General features: G+C 35.2%; 1 protein-coding gene across 1 annotated transcript in view; it reads left to right on the top strand.

The window, feature by feature from the left end:
- The window catches only part of LOC123234247 (cilia- and flagella-associated protein 43-like), a 178095-nt gene that overhangs the window by 81206 nt on the left and 77866 nt on the right, over positions 1-19023 (top strand). The window contains exons 12-16 of the mRNA XM_044660174.1: positions 368-471; positions 3632-3772; positions 6977-7149; positions 15239-15385; positions 18602-18732. Of these exons, the coding sequence (XP_044516109.1) occupies positions 368-471; positions 3632-3772; positions 6977-7149; positions 15239-15385; positions 18602-18732 (696 nt within the window). The remainder of the gene's footprint in view (positions 1-367; positions 472-3631; positions 3773-6976; positions 7150-15238; positions 15386-18601; positions 18733-19023) is intronic.

Raw genomic sequence — 19023 nt, 5'->3', positions numbered from 1 at the left:
AAGTACTGAATTTGGGATCAAAAGAACTTGGTACAAATCATTTAACCTTTTTGGACCTCAATTTTACAATCTTGTAATGAAGGAGTTGGGCTTAGATATTCCTTTTGACCCTTAATTCCTGTGATCCTGTTAAATAGATTGATCTAATAGTAAATTAGGTGGAATGCTTCCTAATTAAGTGGAGTTAGGAATACCTCTATTAGTGGAGGTATTCAATCAGAGCTAGATGAACATTTGTAGGGAATGTTTCTAAAAAAATTCAGGCATTGGAGTACATCACCTCTAAAATCTCTCTTGGATATTCTTTTATTATAATTGGAGAAAAACTTTATAGTATAATAAGTTGTTTTTGTTGTTGTATTTTCAGTTATGATCAAAAGGGAGATTACTTGATAATTGGAACTTCTAATGGCTATATCTTCTTTTTAAATGCCAGACCTTCACAGTCATTTAGAGTTCTTGGATTCACAGGTAATATTCACATAAAGCTAGTATTTATGGATTTGGATTTTCTTGACTTTCTTCTAAAGAGATCAAAGTTCTTTTTTTATTCATTTAAAAAAATTTTTTAGAAAATTTTCCCATGGTTACATGATTCCCACCCACAACCTCCCACCCATAACCAACATGTATTTCCACTGGGTTTTACATGTGTCATTGATCAAGACCTATTTCCATATTATCGATAGTTGCACTGGAGTGGTTGTTTAGGGTCTACATCCTAAATCATATCCCCATCATCCCATGTGTTCAAGAAGTTGATTTTCTTCTGTGTTTCTACTCTCACAGTTTTTCCTCTGAATATGGATAGCATTCTTCCTCATTAAGTCCCTCCAAATAGTTCTGGATCATTGCATTGCTGCTAGTAGAGAAGTCCATTACATTTTTTCAATTCCTGGAGGTCTTTCCAGTTTACATGGAATTCCTCCAGTTCATCATTCCTTTGAGCACAATAGTATTCCATCACCAGCATATATGACAATTTGTTCAGCCATTCCTCAGGTGAAGGGCATACCCTCGTTTTCCAGTTTTTTGCCACTACAAAGAAGGCAGCTATAAATATTTTTGTACATGTCTTTGTCCCTATGAAAGAGATCAAAGTTCTAAGAATAAATTAGCTGCAATTGGGTGTTTATTACAAACACATCCTTTGTTAAGATAAATATTTCAATTCTATCAAGAATAGTGGAAAATTTTACTTAACCAACATTTAATAAACATTTACTATGAGCCATATGTGATACTAGTGATAAAAAAGAACAGCTTCTATTCTCAAGAGATATAGAGATTAATAAAGGAAACAATATGTAAATAAATAGGTAAATTCAATGTGCATTCATAGTAGAAGGAAAGTAAGCTTAAAGCAGAAGGCTCAAGTACCTGAAATATAGACAGTGGCCTTTGAGTTGCAAGGATATCAAGAAGCAGAAGTGAATAGAGAAAGAGAGCTGTGTTGTGTTTGAAAAACAGCCAGCACACGATGTTGCTAGGCCAAAGAGTATATTGTAGGAGTGAAGTAAAAGAAGACCAGAACGGTAGAAAGAAGCAAGTTGTGAAAAACTTTCACTGCCAAAAAGAGTACTTTTTATTTGATCCTTCAGATAATAGGAAACCACTGGAATTTATTTAGCAGGGGAGTAGGGACCTATACTTTAGGAAAATAACATTAACTGACATAGAAGATGACCCAGAGAGTAGAGACATTTGAAGCAGGGAGATCAGTTAGTGATTAGATAGATAAAGATAAAAGATTTTAATTGAGATATCTTGTAAATAAAGAAATTAAAACATTCACAATGGGTTTGAAATTTAGTTTGACAATTAAAAATTCTGAAAGGCTGGCTTCTGAGTAAGAATGTCAGTTTATTGATTAGTGTACCATTAACCAATAAATTAATTTGTCATTGAGCTTTCTGAGTTATTAAAGACCCAGAAATCCTCTTGAGCAGAACCATAAATATAATTTGGGGGCTTATTATTCAGCCCCTCCCTTGGACAGCCCAAGACATCTCTAATTGGTAAATAGCCAAAGGGGAGCTGGTCCATCAAAACTCTCAACATCTTCCTACCCACTTGGAGGTAGGTAGTCACATAACAACAATTCCTAGTTCTTATTTACTGAGCAAGATGAACATTATCTCCCCTTCCCATTTATTAGGCTCTAGGTGTGGGGGTGACATTACTTGGGAATCTTAAGAACAAAAGAATGTGGATAAAGGTCAAAGAACTGATTGGAGCCTCTAATTCAAAACCCAGATACAGAAAGAATTCAGTATATGCTAAAAATAAATCCTCTTAGTTGGGTGAGTAAGAATGAGTTGATGATGAGAATCTGGTAGACAGAGAAGATGGTTATGCCTTCAGTAGTAAAAGGGAAATTGGAGGTGAAGGGGATTCAGTGAGGTGGCTCATTGGATTGTAAGCCAGGCCCAAAGATGGGAGATCCTGGTTCCAAATGTGTCCCAAGATACTTCCTAGCTGTGTGATCCTGGGAAAGTCACTTAGTTCCCACTGCCTACTCTTTTGTCTCAGAACCAATTCACGGTATTGATTCTAAGACAAGAAGGTAAGGGTTTTTAAGAAAATAGTAATAGATAAATTGAGAAGAGAGAAGGGCTTGGGGTCGGGGTGATACTCTTTTAAACATATTAAGTTTGAGATGCTTGCAAGACACTCATTTATAAATGTTCAGTAGGCAACAGGGGATATGAGATTGGAAGAGAAATGGTGAGATTATAGATCTGGAAATCCTTTGAAAAGAGATGATTATTGAACCCATGTGATCTGATGAGATAACCAAGGAAGATAGTGGTAAAGAGAGGAAAGAAGACAAAGGACAAAAGCAGTGGTATGCATACTCCCAACTTTCTTTCTTAGTGGTCATGGCAAAGATGAAGATCCAGGAAAAGAGACTGAGTAGAAATTAGACAGGTAGGAGGAAAATCAAGAGAAAGCAGTATATGAAAATTTGGAGAAGAAAGTTTCCAGGAAAAGAAGGTAATCAATAGTGTCAAATACTAGAGAAGTTTTAAAAAATGAGGTTTGAGAAAAAGTCTTGAGCTTTGGCAATTAGATATCATTGATAATTTTACATAGAGCAGTTTAGGTTGAAAGAGGAGATTGTTAATAAGAGTTTGGGGAATATAGAGATCTGGTGTCAAGTTGAATATAATAGTCAACCATTTCTTGCTTTGAATGATAAATTGTATAGATTTCTCCTTTAAAATTTTGAAATTTGGCTTTGAATGGATTCTCTAAAAAATCTTGCATGTGTTCTTTATATTTTCTGTTATATTTCAAGAAATGTCTAGCAAAAAACCTAAATAAGATGTGATAGAAGTTGAAATAAAAGAGCTTTTATCCTTAAAATCGTTATCTTTAGAATCTAAAATATCAAAAATGTTATAAATAAATTCAGAGATTGACCCAGAGTATCTGTTACCATTTTGAAAAAATGTCTATCTTGGTTCTTCAGGTTCATTCTACAAACAAATCTGTTAACCCTGTTTCAGATATAGAAATTTAATTTAATCAAAGAATAGTTTGTAATAAGATCCCTTAATTGGAATAAGGAAAAATTTTAAAACTATCAAAAATACCAAATTGTATTATGTCTTGTTTCTGCCTTCAGAAGTGAGTGATAACATTATGCAAATATCTATAGTCTCCAATCCTGAAATGCACACAATGGAAATAATGGCACTACTTGGGACTTCAAAAAGTGAAACAAGCAAAGTGGAAATATTAACTCTGTATGAAGCAAACTTAACAGGTAAAAAAAAAAAGAACCAAGAACTTAGTGAAATATGGATAACATAGCCATTACTGCTATCACCTTAATTATTTCAGGAAATGAAATTTCTAAATGCAAATATTTTAAGGAAAAGAAAAGGAAGATTGTTGGGTTTTGTGATACAACAGGAAAGTATTAATTAATGATGAGCATTATGCTATTTTAGCTTGGGGAAAATACAGATTGGAGTAATGAAAGCGCACTAAATTTGTAAATGGAAGAACTGGGCTTGCCCCTTAAATTGTCTGCCATTGACTCTGATTATATGACTGTAGGCAAATGATTTAACCATTATGAGTTTCAGAATCCTCCTTTATAAATATAATAATTCTTATCTTTAATGTTCTTATTAGTCTTAAAAAGAGATATGTATTATAATTCAATTGTAAGTTATTATTTTCTTCTGTCACTGTTTTCCTTTTGAGTTTACTAGGAAAATTGGGCAGGACTTACATACCTTCTAAAATATTTGGTTATTCTGAGATGTCTTCTGTTTTATAGTTTCAGATGTAATGTAGCTAAATTCAGGTAAGCTATTGAAGCTGTTAAAAAACTTTATGACATGAAAATAAATTCACCAAATTACTTTATTATAGATGCAAAAGTTAGTAGCTATGAATAGAAACATGTCTACATGTTTGTTAGCTTCAACCTGCCCAGTTCTGCAATTCTACTTTTTAAAAAGTTCTTTTCCTCAGTATATTTTTGTGCCTCTTTTAGCAATTGGGCTATTTTGTTTTTTAATATTTCTTTGTGCCTCCTTTACCAAACTATAGACTCTTTTCATGATTTTCCTGCATCACCCTCATTTATCCCAGTTTTTCTTCTAACTCTCTTATTTGTTTTTTTAAAAGTCTTTTTGAGTTCCTCCAAAAATTCTTTTTAAACTTGAGACTAATTCACATTTTTTTTTGAGGCTTTGCATGCATCTTGACTTTGTTGTCTTCTCCTGAGTTTATGTTTTGGTCTTCCCTGTCACTAACACAATAATTTTCTAGGTACAGTTTCTTTTTTGTTTGTTTGATTACTCCTTTTCTAGCTTCCCGTCTTTAGGCCTGGCTCTCAATCCACTGGGCTACCCAGCTGTCCCTAGAGGTTAATTTGGTAAATCCATGTACTTTCTTTACTATCTTGGCTCCACCCCCACCCCCAGACTGTAAGATTTTAGGGATTTTTATTCATTATTACACAATTTATTAATATCACAGAAGAAATAAAAATATACCAATAATTTTAAAAGGCTCAGATTACATTCATCAGTTTGCTTAAATGACTTTTTTTTTCAATTTCATGATATTCTTTAATTCTTAAAAAAAGAAAACCTTAACATTGTATTATTAAATGTTCTCTTTTGTATCTAAACTAATGCATCAGGAATTGATCTTTAACTTCCCTTACATAGGTCTCTTTTTTATTTTTTAAAATGTATTTATTTAATTAATTTAGAACATTTTTCCATGGTTATATTTGTGTTCTTTCCCTCTCCTCCTCCCTCCCATAGCCAATGAGCAATTCCATTTCATTTTACATGTATCATTGATCAAGACCTATTTCCATGTTATTAATATTTGCATTAGGGTGATCATTTAGAGTCTATATCCCCAATCATATCCCTATCGAACTATGTGATCAAGCAAATGTTTTTCTTCTGTGTTTCTACTCCCACAGTTCTTTCTCTGGATGTGGATAGCATTCTTTCTTATAAATCCCTCAGAATTATCCTGGATCATTGCATTGCTGCTAGTAGAGAAGTCCATTATGTTTGATTGTGCCACAGTGTATCCATCTCTGTGTACAATGTTCTCCTGGATCTGCTCTTTTCACTCTACATCAGTTCCTGGAGCTCATTCCAGTTTACATGGAATTCCTCCAGTTCATTATTCCTTTCAGCACAATAGTATTCCATCACCAACAGATACCATAATTTGTTCAGCCATTCCCCAATCGAAGGACATCCCATTTCCAATTTTTTGCCACCACAAAGACTGTGGTTATGAATATTTTTGTACATGTATTTTTTCCTATTATCTCTTTGGGGTACAAACCCAGCAGTGGTATGACTGGATCAAAGGACAGTCTGTCTTTTAAAGTCCTTTGAGCATAGTTCCAAATTGCCATCCAGAATGGTTGAATCAATTCACAACTCCACCAGCAATGCAATAGTGTCCCAATTTTTCCACATCCCCTCCAACATTTATTTCTTTCCTTTGCTGTCACATTAGCCAATCTGCTAGGTGTGAGGTGGTACCTCAGAGTTGTTCTGATTTGTATTTTTCTAATTTTAAGAAATTTAGAACACCTTTTCATGTGTTTATTGATAGTTTTGATTTCTTTATCTGAAAACTGATTATTCATGTCCCTTGCCCATTTATCAACTGGGAAATGGCTTGATTTTTTTGTACAATTATTTTAGCTCCTTATAAATTTGAGTAATTAGACCTTTGTCAGAGGTTTTTGTTATAAAGATTTTTTTTCCCCAATTTGTTGCTTCCCTTCTAATTTTGGTTGCATTGGTTTTGTTTGTACAAAAACTTTTGAATTTAATATAATCAAAATTATTCATTTTATGTTTTGTAATATTCTCTATCTCTTGCTTGGTCTAAAAATCTTTCCTTTCCCATAGATCTGATAGGAATACTGTTCTATGTTCACCTAATTTATTTATAGTTTCCTCCTTTATGTTTAAGTCATTCACCCATTCTGAATTTATCTTGGTGTAGAGTTTGAGATTTTTGATCTAAACCTAATCTCTCCCATACTGTTTTCCAATTTTTCCCAGCAGTTTTTGTCAAAAAGTGGGGTTTTGTCCTAAAAGGTGGGATCATTGGGTTTATCGTACATTATCTTGCTAAGGTCAAGTCTATTCCATTGATCTGCCCTTCTGTCTCTTAGCTGGTACCATGTTGTTTTGATGACCACTGCTTTATAGTACAGTTTGAGATCTGGTACTGCTAGGTCCCCATCCTTCAAATTTTTTTCATTAGTTCCCTTGATATTCTTGAATGACTTTAAAAAATAATTCTATATGTTTTTCTTAAATAGGAAAGTACATATTTTCCATATTGGGGTTTAAATTCCAAATAATAGTCAATCAATAAATATTTGTTAAGTGCCTCCTTGGGACAGGTACTATGCTGAGCATAAATATCTAAAGTAATTCATTCTTTTCCTCAAATTTTATAGACCCTGACATTTGTTCAGATGAAAGAGGAAGGCTAAAGAATAACATCATTAAGAGGCAGCTATATGAAATAAATCATCCTCTAACCTCAGCTATCTTTGATTTCTTCGGTTTTGAATTTTATGGCTTCTGTGGTCATGTGCCATATATCTGTAGCTATGATATTCCTCAAAAGGTATTCTACTGTTGCTATTTATATGCCAAAACATAAACATCATGCTCTTTTCCTTAATTATGAGAGACGTATTGTATAAAATATACCACTTAGTTTAAGACTTTCCACCAAGAACCATGTTGTTCTTGTTAGTGAGAGACATCTGTTCTGATTAATGGGAGCCCTCTATATCTATTCAGCCTTAGACTTGAACATGTTTAAATCTGAGCTCTATTATTCCTATTTACCCTACCACATTATATGTACCCCATTCTGCCCTCCTCATTTGCTCTAAGAATAATATACAAATCGATACCACCATTGTTATTAGCAAAGGTATCAAGTGACCTTTTGTTCCACTCACAATCCCTATAAGCTTTTCAGATCAATACATTTTTCTCTGATCATAACTCCCATGTATGTGTTGTCTCCCTTGAAGATAGAGACTGTTTCCCTTTAGCATTGTATCCCTAGCAGTTAGCCCTGTAGCTGGTAGTCAGGCAAGCAGGCAGATAGGCAAAATTTTCTAAATACAAGTCATGGAACTAAGACCCAGAGACACAAAAAGAAGTGAGACACTCTCTGCCTTCAAGGAGATGACAATATGATAAGGAAGAAAAGCAAACAATTATGAGCAAAGAAGTTATATGCAAAATAAAAAGAAAATAATTAACAGAAGGAAAGCACTAGAATTAAAGGAGGTTGGGAAAAGTTTCCTGTAGAAGATGAGATTTTAGTTGGGACTTCAAAGAAGAAAATGGAAATGAGATGGGAAAACATTCCAGGGAGAGCCGGAGAACATGCCTGGAATTGATAAGTGGAGAATTATGTTCATGGAAAAAAATAGAGTACAGTATCACTAAAGTATGTGGCAGAAGACTGGAAAGGTAGGGAGTAGGAGTGCTTTGAATGTCAAACACCTATAGGTGATAGGGAGCCATTGCATTGAAAGTAGGTTGTGGAGGGTGACATGATCAAACTTAAACTTTAGGAAAGTCACTTTGGTGGAAGAATGGTGGATGGAACTGTGTGGAATGGATAAATAGCTTGAAATCCCACTTTAAACAAAATGGAATCAGAGAGCAACAGGTGTGATAAAGCAGCATTAGTTTTATTCTCCTTTTAGAAAGGTGGAAGATTGCCCTAATGGCCATTTGTGAATGCCTATATGTAAAAGACCTTTTGTAGTAACTCTAATGTGAGATTTCCCCGTCCCACTTCTGTCAAGTGTCTGGGGTTTAGGGGAGGGACGGCTATGACAAAAAATCTTGAGCATGTGATTTAGGTTTCAATATACAAAAGAAAAATTACCCCCAAAAAGAGTTTAATCCCTCCAAAGTATAAAGATAAAAAGTAACTCAGCTACCCATGCTGGTCATTGACCTTAAATTCAGAAGCCTCTGTATTTTTCCCAGACTTGCTGTCCTATTATCAATTACCTCCTCCCAGATTTGTTTTGGGGATTTTTTAGATACACAGCCAAATGTTCTTGTGAATTTAACGTAATTGAAACAAGTCAAATGCTTTTTCTAGGAAAGCCAACTGGGTATATCTGTGCCCTGAGAATACTGGGGAGGGAGAGCAAGCCAAATATTTTACTTTGAGAATCACACATTTAATTCCATCTCACTTAGTCTCAACTTTTCTTATTTCAGAGACATGTTATTCTCACTTGCCTCAGTTTCCCTCTCTAAATCTAGATATACTGGACAGTTACAATCTTCTTTATCACTTTCCCATTATCTGTTTTGTATGTAACAATTATCTGCATATTCCCAGCAAAGTTTCTGGTAGAGAAAAAAAATCAGTACTATAGCAATTGATGACATTGATTAACATTAGTTTTCCTTGTCCTTGGGTAACATTCTCATAGCTAACATACTTCATCTTCAGAAATTGTCTTCTGACAGTCAGGGATGATTCTTCTCAGGAAACTTGCTCCCTCTGCTCCAAGTTGTTTGTGGAAATCCTGGAGAAGTTCCTGCTAAAATCCTTTTTTACAAAAATATAACTATAAAAATATTTTTTCTATGGTTACATAATTCATTTTCTCTCCCTCCCCTTTTCCCTGCCCACTCCTGGAGCTGACAAGCAATTCCACAGGGTTATACATGTTATCACTCAAAACCTATTTCTATAGTGCTCATTTTTGTAATAGAGTAATCTTTTACTTATTTATTTTTATTTTGAAATATTTTTCCATGGTTAAAAGATTCATGTTCTTTCCCTCTCCTTTTCCCTCCCCCTTCCCAGAGCTGACAAGCAATTTCACTGGGTTATACATGTGTTATCATAGAATAATCTTTTAAAACCAAAATTCCAAATCACATTCCCTTATAAACAAGTGATAAACTGTATGTTTTTCATCTAAGTTTCTATTCCCACAGTTCTTTCTTTAGATGTGGATAGCATTCTTTTTCATAAGTCCCTTGGGATTGTCCTGGATCATTGTATTGTTATTACTAGCATTGATTGTCCCACAATGTTTCAGTTACTGTGTATAATGTTCTTCTGATTCTGCTCATTCCACATCAGTTCATGGAGGGTTTTCCAGTTCTTATAGAAATCATCTGATAAAATCTTTTGCAAGGCAGATTTCAACAATAATTATGAATACATAAGTAACAACACTTTTGCAAATAGATTTCTCTACCCAAGGTTCTATAAGAGATATAGAACATCCTGGGCCATAATCCTGAACCTAAGATTCAAGCTCTAATCATGGTCAATTAAAACAAAGTCCCCTTTTATAACTGTTTCTATAGGACCTTGACAATGAATACAGATCATTAAAGACCTCACTTAGCTATCATTTGATAAATTCCAACCTTAAATTACCAGTGTCCTTGGTTGTTTAGGAGATAGAAACTTTCATTTTACAATTTGCATCCTGTCCTGCTTATAGGAATTTGTCATAAAAGGAAAAGACAGGGAAAAGATTATAACTGTCCTCATTGGTGTCTTTAGGTCTATGCCTTAAAGAAGACACAGTGACTTAACACAGTCTGACTTCATATACAGGCCAGAGCTATCAGAGACTCATGCCATAACTGTGTCACTCAAGGAACATCAGAATCCAGCCTTACCATGTCAGTAGAATCCCATCCTAGATTCAGGATAAGATTGTCTCTCCAACTCCTTATAAGGACTTTTACTTGTAACAAGTCACATTCCTCTGAGTTCCTTTTGTTCTCTTGGAAGGTGGATCAATCAACAGACAGCCATACCTGAATTCCAAGCTCACAATAATACAATTTAGATATAAGGAGCTTTTTGCCTTAAATGGCAAATCTTCACCAATTATAGCTCAGAAAAGTTCATCTTCTCAATAATCCAATTCTGTTATCCTGAAATCCATAACCCAAACAAGCTTTTACCTTACTTTTGCCTTCTCTAATGGCTCCTTAAAGTCTTACAAGTCTACAGATAAAATGTTTTTCTCTTTAACTTTCCCATAAAGTAAATTCCGGTATGTTGTGTATTCTTTTTGCTTTCTTCCACTACTTTAGCCCTCACAGACTCTTCTTACTCTACAATATATTTAACTGAGGTCATTGCTTAAACTTTCTAGTCTCAAAACATTCATTCTTTTTTCCTTTCAAGCCTCTGCTGAAAGCAGAAAAGAACTTTCTGTTTTGCCTTTTTCTCTTCACATATCTACATACATGAAGCTTTACATATGACATTCTTCCCAATAGATTTTTAAAAGCTCCATACTCTAATTAAAATACCTTAACGACTTATTTCTTTCATATTCTAATCCAGTATTCTCTCCCCTTCTTCTTCTTGCTTTTCACCATCATTATTTAAATAAGCTTCACTCCACCAGATATTGCTTATGCCTATTAATTAATAACTCAAAAGAGCCTCAATTTGCCAGGGACAGTCAAACCCACCTTGTGTGACAAAGTCACAGGTGGGATCCTGAAACCACAAAGCAGATTCCAGGGAGGATGAAAACCCCCACTCAGATTCCCTTGCGTGAACCCTCTCTTACTAACACACTCTATTATTGGAATTATAATGATCAATAACACTACTCAACCCCAGGGATATTCAGAATAATAGCTGAAAGCTGCCTATGGCCTCTATAGTCTCCCAGGAAAACCACACCCTTACATGTATAATACAGATATTCTCCTAAAAGTCACTTCATTGTTACTCAGTAAATAATGAGTTAATGCTAAAGATTTTAAAACTCCAACAAAACTTAGATTTTCCATTCCCATACACAGAAGCTTATATGATGAAAAACTAAAAAACAACAAGCCTCCCTGATTTTGGTATGTCAGGAGGACAATGGATGAAAAATAGAGAAATTATTCCTTGAAAAGACTGGTATGTCCCACCCCACATACCTTTGAAAAATGTTGAAAGTTACTGGAGAATGAAAAGTTGTTAGTAACAAAGTTAATGTATGATTTATTCATTATCCCCAAGAAAAGTTGTCTGTTGAAAATGAGATCCTATGCAGTCTTTAAAGTATATAAAATAAACTCAGCCCAAGGCTGGCCAGAACAATCTTTGGGATATATGACTGAAACTCTGGCTGTTCTCATTCGTCTCAATTCATCAACGCTGTTCTACCTCCTAGAGTACCTGGACCCATGGAATCAGGCCTTCTGTAGTCTGGGGCCTGAACAGGGACTCTTGGTTAGGTAATATTGCATCATTGGGGGCAGCTGGGTGGCTCAGTGGATTGAGTGCCAGACCTAGAGACGGGAAATCCTAGGTTCAAATCTAGCCTCAGACACTTCCCAGCAGTGTGACCCTTGGCAAGTCACTTGACCCCCATTGCCTAGCCCTTACCACTCTTCTGCCTTGGAACCAATGCACAGTATTGATTCCAAGATGGAAGGTAAGGGTTTAAAAAAAAAAAAGATTGCATCATTTACACACTATATCTTTAGCACATCGTTTCATTCCAATTCACTTCAACATTAATTTAGTCCACAGTATAAATTCATAAATCATTTATGATTAAACAAAAATCACATGATACAGGCAAATTGCATTTAAACATATATTTACATTCAAACCATGAAATAATTCTTGATGAAAGTACAAATTTTAGCAGCAATCCAATCCATATAACAGCCATATTTCATATATCATTTAAAAATATTTCAAATGACTGATACATATTCCATTTCACATTTACAGATTTGAAACTTCTTCATAGCATTTTTACTTTCCTTGATTACACAAAATCTTAATGTTACATCACCTCTTCTAAAAAGCTTGTATGTGACCTCCCTTTCTACAGCTTTAGCATGTAAGAGGGACACATGTGGCCTCCAGAGGCCTTCCAAATTGATTGTTCCATCCTTTCTTTCTGGGAATCATTCCATTCCTAGTCTGTCCCTCCTGCTATAGCTCCTTTTTCACAGATACCTTTTGGACTTGCTGTTATAGCTGATCTAATGGCTCATTCACCCAACTATCCACTTTCTGGAGCTTCCTCCTAATATCTGGCCAGAAATTGGTAACAAAATAGGTCTTTAGGAAGCCTTGCCCTATAATGTCAGTCACATATAGGCCAGAGTATCTGCTCATCAAATCTTTCAATCAGTTAAAAAAATTAGTGGGATTTCATCTTTCTCTTGTTTGGCTTCAGATACCTCATTCAGGTTCTGATTCAGGGGAGCATTAACAAATCTGATCTTCTGTCCTAGTGGGACTTCCCTTAATGGGCACTGCTTTACTAACCCTTGCCACAAGGGGCAGATTCTTCCGATTCTCCACTAGCTGTCTAATTCTCAACACAGGGGCCTATGAGGAACTAATTAGACTCTCCTCAGGTGAGGATGCCAATGGGGAATAGGAGGAAGTGGTGATGGAGAAAGAGGGGGATCTGGAGCTTATAAATATGGGGAAGGAAGAGCTTTAAGTGAATCTCATGAATTCTCATCCTCTTTAAATAATTTTGAAATCTGCTTTTCCTTTTTCTCTTTTAAAACAAATGTTCCCACCTCTGGTAGCCATGAGCACACTTTTCCTCATTCTGAGACTGTTTTGTGTTTGCAAGGAGATTTAATCATTCATAAATCCACTCTTCCATGGAAACAAACCTGTGCCAACATAAGGCAACTTTACCAAGAGGAATCCCTCCCCCACCTCACCCCATCCCCATTTCAGACAACAAAATTTTATCATTTTCTTTTTGTCCATATGTTTAAATTTAGGTGAATACCTCAGGATTGTAATCTAAGCCCTAAAGGACTATCTCTGGTGATTTCGTATATACTCTCTTTTTTCTTCTTTCTGTTCTTTCTACTTGAATTTCCTTGCCCCATTTTCAATGCCCCATATGCCTTAGAATCAAGATGTCTAGAACTCTGTAAAAATCCCTGGTGGCAAAAAAAATCCCCCAGTTTTCTTATTTCTCTTTGGATTTCTCAATCCAAAATGTTCTGAAAACTGGTCAAACTAGCCTGCTCACTCTCAGACTCACCAGTGCAATCTGCGTAATGCCTGAGATGTCTTGCAACCCAGAAAAAACAAACAAACAAAACACATTTGCTCATCCCTGGACTTTCCCATTCAGAATATTTTACAAATCTAGACAGAGTTTTTTTAACCTTGTAAATCCTCAACAGACTTAATATGTTCTAGGTTCATTCAATCAAAAGACTCACTCCTGTTTTGCCCCCTCTCTGGATCTCTTGCACACATACAACAGTTGCTTCACCCCATTTCCAGCTGGGCCCCTCATTGGTACACCAGAACCTTGTATTCTGAAGCTCCACACTTGCTCTGTGTCTGTGACATGTCCCATACATTCACATCCAAGGGAACATTTCAGAGTTAGGATGAAACCTCCCCCCTCATCTGGACCCTTCTCTTACTTAAGTATTTCCTTTTTGCTTCAGCTTTATGTGCTCCGAATCTTTACTGTGGTTTCACTCTCATTTCTGTTCTCTTATCCTTTCTCCAGGTGTGGAAGGTGGCAAAAGCTCACAGACCTCTTTCCTTTGGGAGGCAGCCAAAAACACCAGCTGACACGTCTTGCCTCCCCAAAGAGAAAACAAAAAGCCTTCTTATCATTTCAGAATCCTGAATGAGTCCCCAAACTGTGTGAAATGGGATAGATAAATAAATGGCTCAAAATCCCACTTTTTGGTGATTTTAGAATCAGAGAGCTGCCGGCGTGATAAAGTAGCATTAATTCTATTCTCCTTTCAGAAAGGTAGCAGATCACCCCAATGGCAATGTGTGAATGCCTACATGTAAAATAGACCTTTTTATAGTATCCCTAACATGAGATTCCCCCTCCCCTTTCTATCCAGCCCTCTTGTCTGGGGGGAGCTGTGACCTACAAATCTTGAGTGTGTGATCTAGGTTTCAATAAGAGAAGAATTATGTACTCAACAAGAGTTCCCCCACAACGTTCTCACAAGATAAAGAGAAGCTGAGCTACTCATGCTCTTCATTGTTCTTAAATTCGGAAGCCTCTGTATTTTTCTCAGGCTTGCTGTCCTATTATCAATCACCTCTTCCCAGACTTGTTTTGGGGTTTTTTAGATACACAACCAAATGTTCTTGTGAATTTAACATTATTGAAACAAGCCAAATGCTTTCTCTGGGAAAACCAACTGGGCACCTCTGCCCTGGGGAGCAAGTCAAATATTTTACTTTGAGAATCACACATTTAATTCCATCTCACTCAGAATGGAGTGGAGAGAGACTTGTGGCAGGCAGACCTACCAACAATCTGGTGGAACAGACAGGATGAAATGGAATCATTTGTGTAGTTAAGAGAGATTTGCTTTGTGAAGGAATTGGGCTACCTCTTGTATGGGACAAGTGAAGGAGGAGATAGTATTAGAAGGCATCTGAGTGATATGAAATGAAGAATAGGACAGTAGAGGGAACCCACATAGCACACAAAAAGTGCTTAACAAATAGTTTTCCATTAATTTTTTCTACTTTGAAAGTATCTCAAATCTTGACTGTTCCTTATCCCCTAGAGCTCTATCCAATGATCCTAGTCGCATCTTTTATTTTTATACCAGTGATCAAACTGTCAAGATTATGTCTTTTATTTTCTCATAAGCCATCAAAATTATTTCTATCAAATATAATTTGATATTTTATTTTTGGTTTGCAGGATAACAAAACTGTAGTTCTTGAGCCAAAGATCAAAATGCAAAGCAAACATTTTGGAACTGGAAAGTTGTACCTATCAGCTCATGGCAAGTGGCTAGCATCAATAGCCAAAGATGGAATACTGAGTATCCGCCATGCTGAAAGTTTGGTAAATATTAATATCAATATAAAGCCCTTAATAGCCCCAAGGGAAATAGGTATAGAAGTCTAAGAAGCAAACACCTAAAGGGAGTTTGGAAGGGAGAGAAAAAAATGAAATAAAAAACAAACTTTTATAACTTCCTAAGCTTTGGCTTGTATTGTTTGTAGATTTCTAATTTAATTTTTAAAAATCATTTATTTATTTATTTAGAACATTTTTCCATAGTTACATGATTCATGATTTCTACCCCCTCTTCCCTCCTCCCTCCCAGAGCTGACAAGCAGCTCCACTGGGTTATACCTGAATCATTATTCAAAACCTATTTCCATGTTATTCATATTTGCATTAAAACCCCAACCATATCCCTATTGAACCCATGATTGATCATATGTTTTTCTTCTGCATCTCTGCTCCCACAATTCTTTCTCTGGATGTGGATAGCATTCTTTCTCATAACTCATTGCATTGCTGCTAGTAGAGAAGTCCATTATGTTCGATTGTGCCACAGTGTTTCAGTCTCTGTGTACAATGTTCTCCTGGATATGCTACTTTTGCTCTGCATTATTTCCTGGAGGTCTTTCCAGTTTACATGGAATTCACATGGAATTCCTTCAGTTCATCATTCCTTTCAGCACAATAGTATTCCATCACCAACAGATACCACAATTTGTTCAGCCATTCCCCAATCAATGGACACTCCCTCATTTTCCAATTTTTTGCTGCCACAAAGAGTGTGGCTATAAATATTTTTCTACAAGTTTTTTCCTTATTATCTCTGAGGTACAAACCCAACAGTGGTATGACTGGGTCAAAGGGCAGGCAGTCTTTTAAAGCCTCTTGGGCATAATTCCAAATTGCCTTCCAGAATGATCGGACCAATTCATAACTCCACCAGCATTGTATTAGTGTCCCCTCCACATCCCCTCCAACATTTATCACTTTCCTTTGCTGCCATATTGGAAAGTCTGCTAGGTATAAGGTGATACCTCAGAGTTGTTTTTATTTGCAATTCTCTAATCAGGAGGAATTTAGAACACTTTTTGATATGATTATTGTCAGTTTTGACTTCATCATGTGACAACCGCCTATTCATGTCCCTTGACCATTTGTCAATTGGGAAATGGCTTGATTTTTTGAAAATTTGACTTAGTTCCTTATATATTTGGGAAATTAAACCTTTGTCAGAGAGTATTGTAATAAAGATTTTTTCTCAGTTTGTTGCTTTCCTTCTAATTTTGGTTATATTGGTTTTGTTTGTATAAAACCTTTTTAATTTGATTTTAATTTCATTCATTTTACATTTGGTAATGTTCTCTATTTCTTACTTGGTCTTAAATTCCTTCTTTTCTCACAGATCTTTTAGGTATACTATTCTATGTTCACCTAATTTATTCATGATTTCAGTCTATATATTTAACTCATTTGCCCATTTTGAATTTATCTTGGAATAGAGTGTGAGATGTTGATCTAGACCTGATTTTTCCCATACTTTTTTCCAATTTCCCCAGCAGTTTTTATCAAATAGTGAATTCTTGTCCCAAAAGCTGGGACCTCTGTGTTTATTGCTGAAGTCATTTACTTTTACTAACTTGCTGAAGTCATTTACCCCTATTACATTGATCCATCCTTCTATCTCTTAGCCAGCACTATATTGTTTTGATGACCACTGCTTTATAGTACAGTTTAAGATCTGGTAACTTCTAGGTTCCCTCCCCGTCCCTCCCCCCCCGCAACCTTCACATTTTTTTCATTATTTCTCTTGATATTCTTGATCTTTTATTCTTCCAAATTAACTTTGTTTTAATTTTTTCTAGTTCTTTAAAAAATTTTGGTAGTTTGATAGGTATGGCACTGAATAAGTAAATTAATTTGGGAAGGATTGTCATTTTTATTATATTAGCTTATCCTACACATGAGCAATTAATGTTTTTCCAATTATCTAGATCTAGTTTTAATTGGGTGAAAAGTGTTTTGTAGTTGTGATCATATAATTCCTGTGTTTTCTGGTTAGATAGTTCCTAAATATTTTATAGTGTCTAGAATGATTTTAAATGGAGTTTCTCTTTCTAACTACTGCTGCTGAATTTTGTTGGAAATATATACAAAGGCTGATGACTTATGTGGATTTATATTGTACCTTGTAACTCTGCTAAAATTGTTAATTATTTCCATTAACCTTTTAGTTGATTTTCTAGGATTTTTGAAGTATACCATCATATCATCTGCAAAGAGTGATAATTAGTTTTCTCATTGCCTATTTTAATCCCTTCAATTTCTTTTTCTTCTCTTATTACTACCACTAGCATTTCTAGTATAATATTAAATAATAGAAGTGATAATGGACATCCATACTTCACTCCTGCTCTTATTGGAAAGGTTTCTAACTTGTCCCCATTGCAGATGACACTTGCTGATGGTTTTAAATATATACTGTTTATTATTTTGAGGAAAGGCCCATCTATTGCTATACTTTCTAGAGTTTTCAATAGGAATGAAAGTTGTATTTTGTCAAAGACTTTTTCTGCATCTATTAAGATAATCATATAATTTCTGTTGGTTTGATTATTGATATGGTCAGTTATGTGGATGGTTTTCCCAATGTGAATCCATCCTGGAATATTGCATTCCTGGAATAAATTCCACCTGATCATAATGAATAATGCTTGTGATAACTTGCTGAAGTCTTTTTGCTAGTATTTTATTTAAGATTTTTTCATATATGTTCATTAAGGAGGGTGATCTGTAGTTTTCTTTCTCTGTTTTTGGTCTGCCTGGCTTTGAAATCAGTACCATATTTGTGTCATAAAAAGAATTTAGTAAGACTTCTTCTTTGCTTATTTTGTCAAATAATTTGTACAGTTTGGGGATTAGTTGTTCTTTAAATGTTTCATGGAATTCACTTATGAATCCATTTGGCCCTGGGGATTTTTTCTTAGGGAGTTCCTTGATGATTTGTTCAATTTCTTTCTCTGAGATGGGATTATTTAATTATTCTCTTTCAAATACGATCTCAGACACTTTCTAGATGTGCAATCCTAGGCAAATCACTTAACCCTGATGGTCTATTCCTTACCACTCTTCTGCCTTAGAACAAATACTTAGTATTGATTCTACAGCAGAAGGTAAGGGTTCTTTTTAAAAATGTGCATATATTCCATTAGTAAAAATAGAGTGAAATAGAAATATTTATCCTTTTTTCATGATTTTTCTTTAATTACTCAGGAAACATTTGCTCAGATTCAAAGCCATTCTTACCAAGGACAAGGAATTCAATCAATGGCATTTTCATTTGATGGCCATTTCATACTAGTGAATGGTAGAGAAGATGGTACCCTTGTTTGTCTGGCATGGAAGTAAGTAAAACCAAATAAAATATTATTTTGCAATATTTAATCTCCAGTTGCTTGCACTGATGGTTAGAGAGCAATGGTATAGATTGTTCACAAAAGGATAATTATTTTTGTGTGTGTTGTTCATTCATTTGAGTTGGGTCTGATTCTTTGTGACCGCCATTTGGGGCTTTCTTTTTCTTTTTCTTCTTTTTAAAAATTGTCCTCTTTATTAAAGTTCATTTATTTATTTAGGATATTTTCCCATGGTTACATGATTCATGTTCTTTCCATTCCCTCCTCCCAACCCCCTCC

This window comes from Gracilinanus agilis, chromosome 2, assembly GCF_016433145.1.
Source record: "Gracilinanus agilis isolate LMUSP501 chromosome 2, AgileGrace, whole genome shotgun sequence".
NCBI classification, from domain to species: Eukaryota; Metazoa; Chordata; class Mammalia; order Didelphimorphia; family Didelphidae; genus Gracilinanus; species Gracilinanus agilis.
Note: the sequence above shows the minus strand (reverse complement) of the source record. Positions and strands in the feature narration are given on the sequence as shown.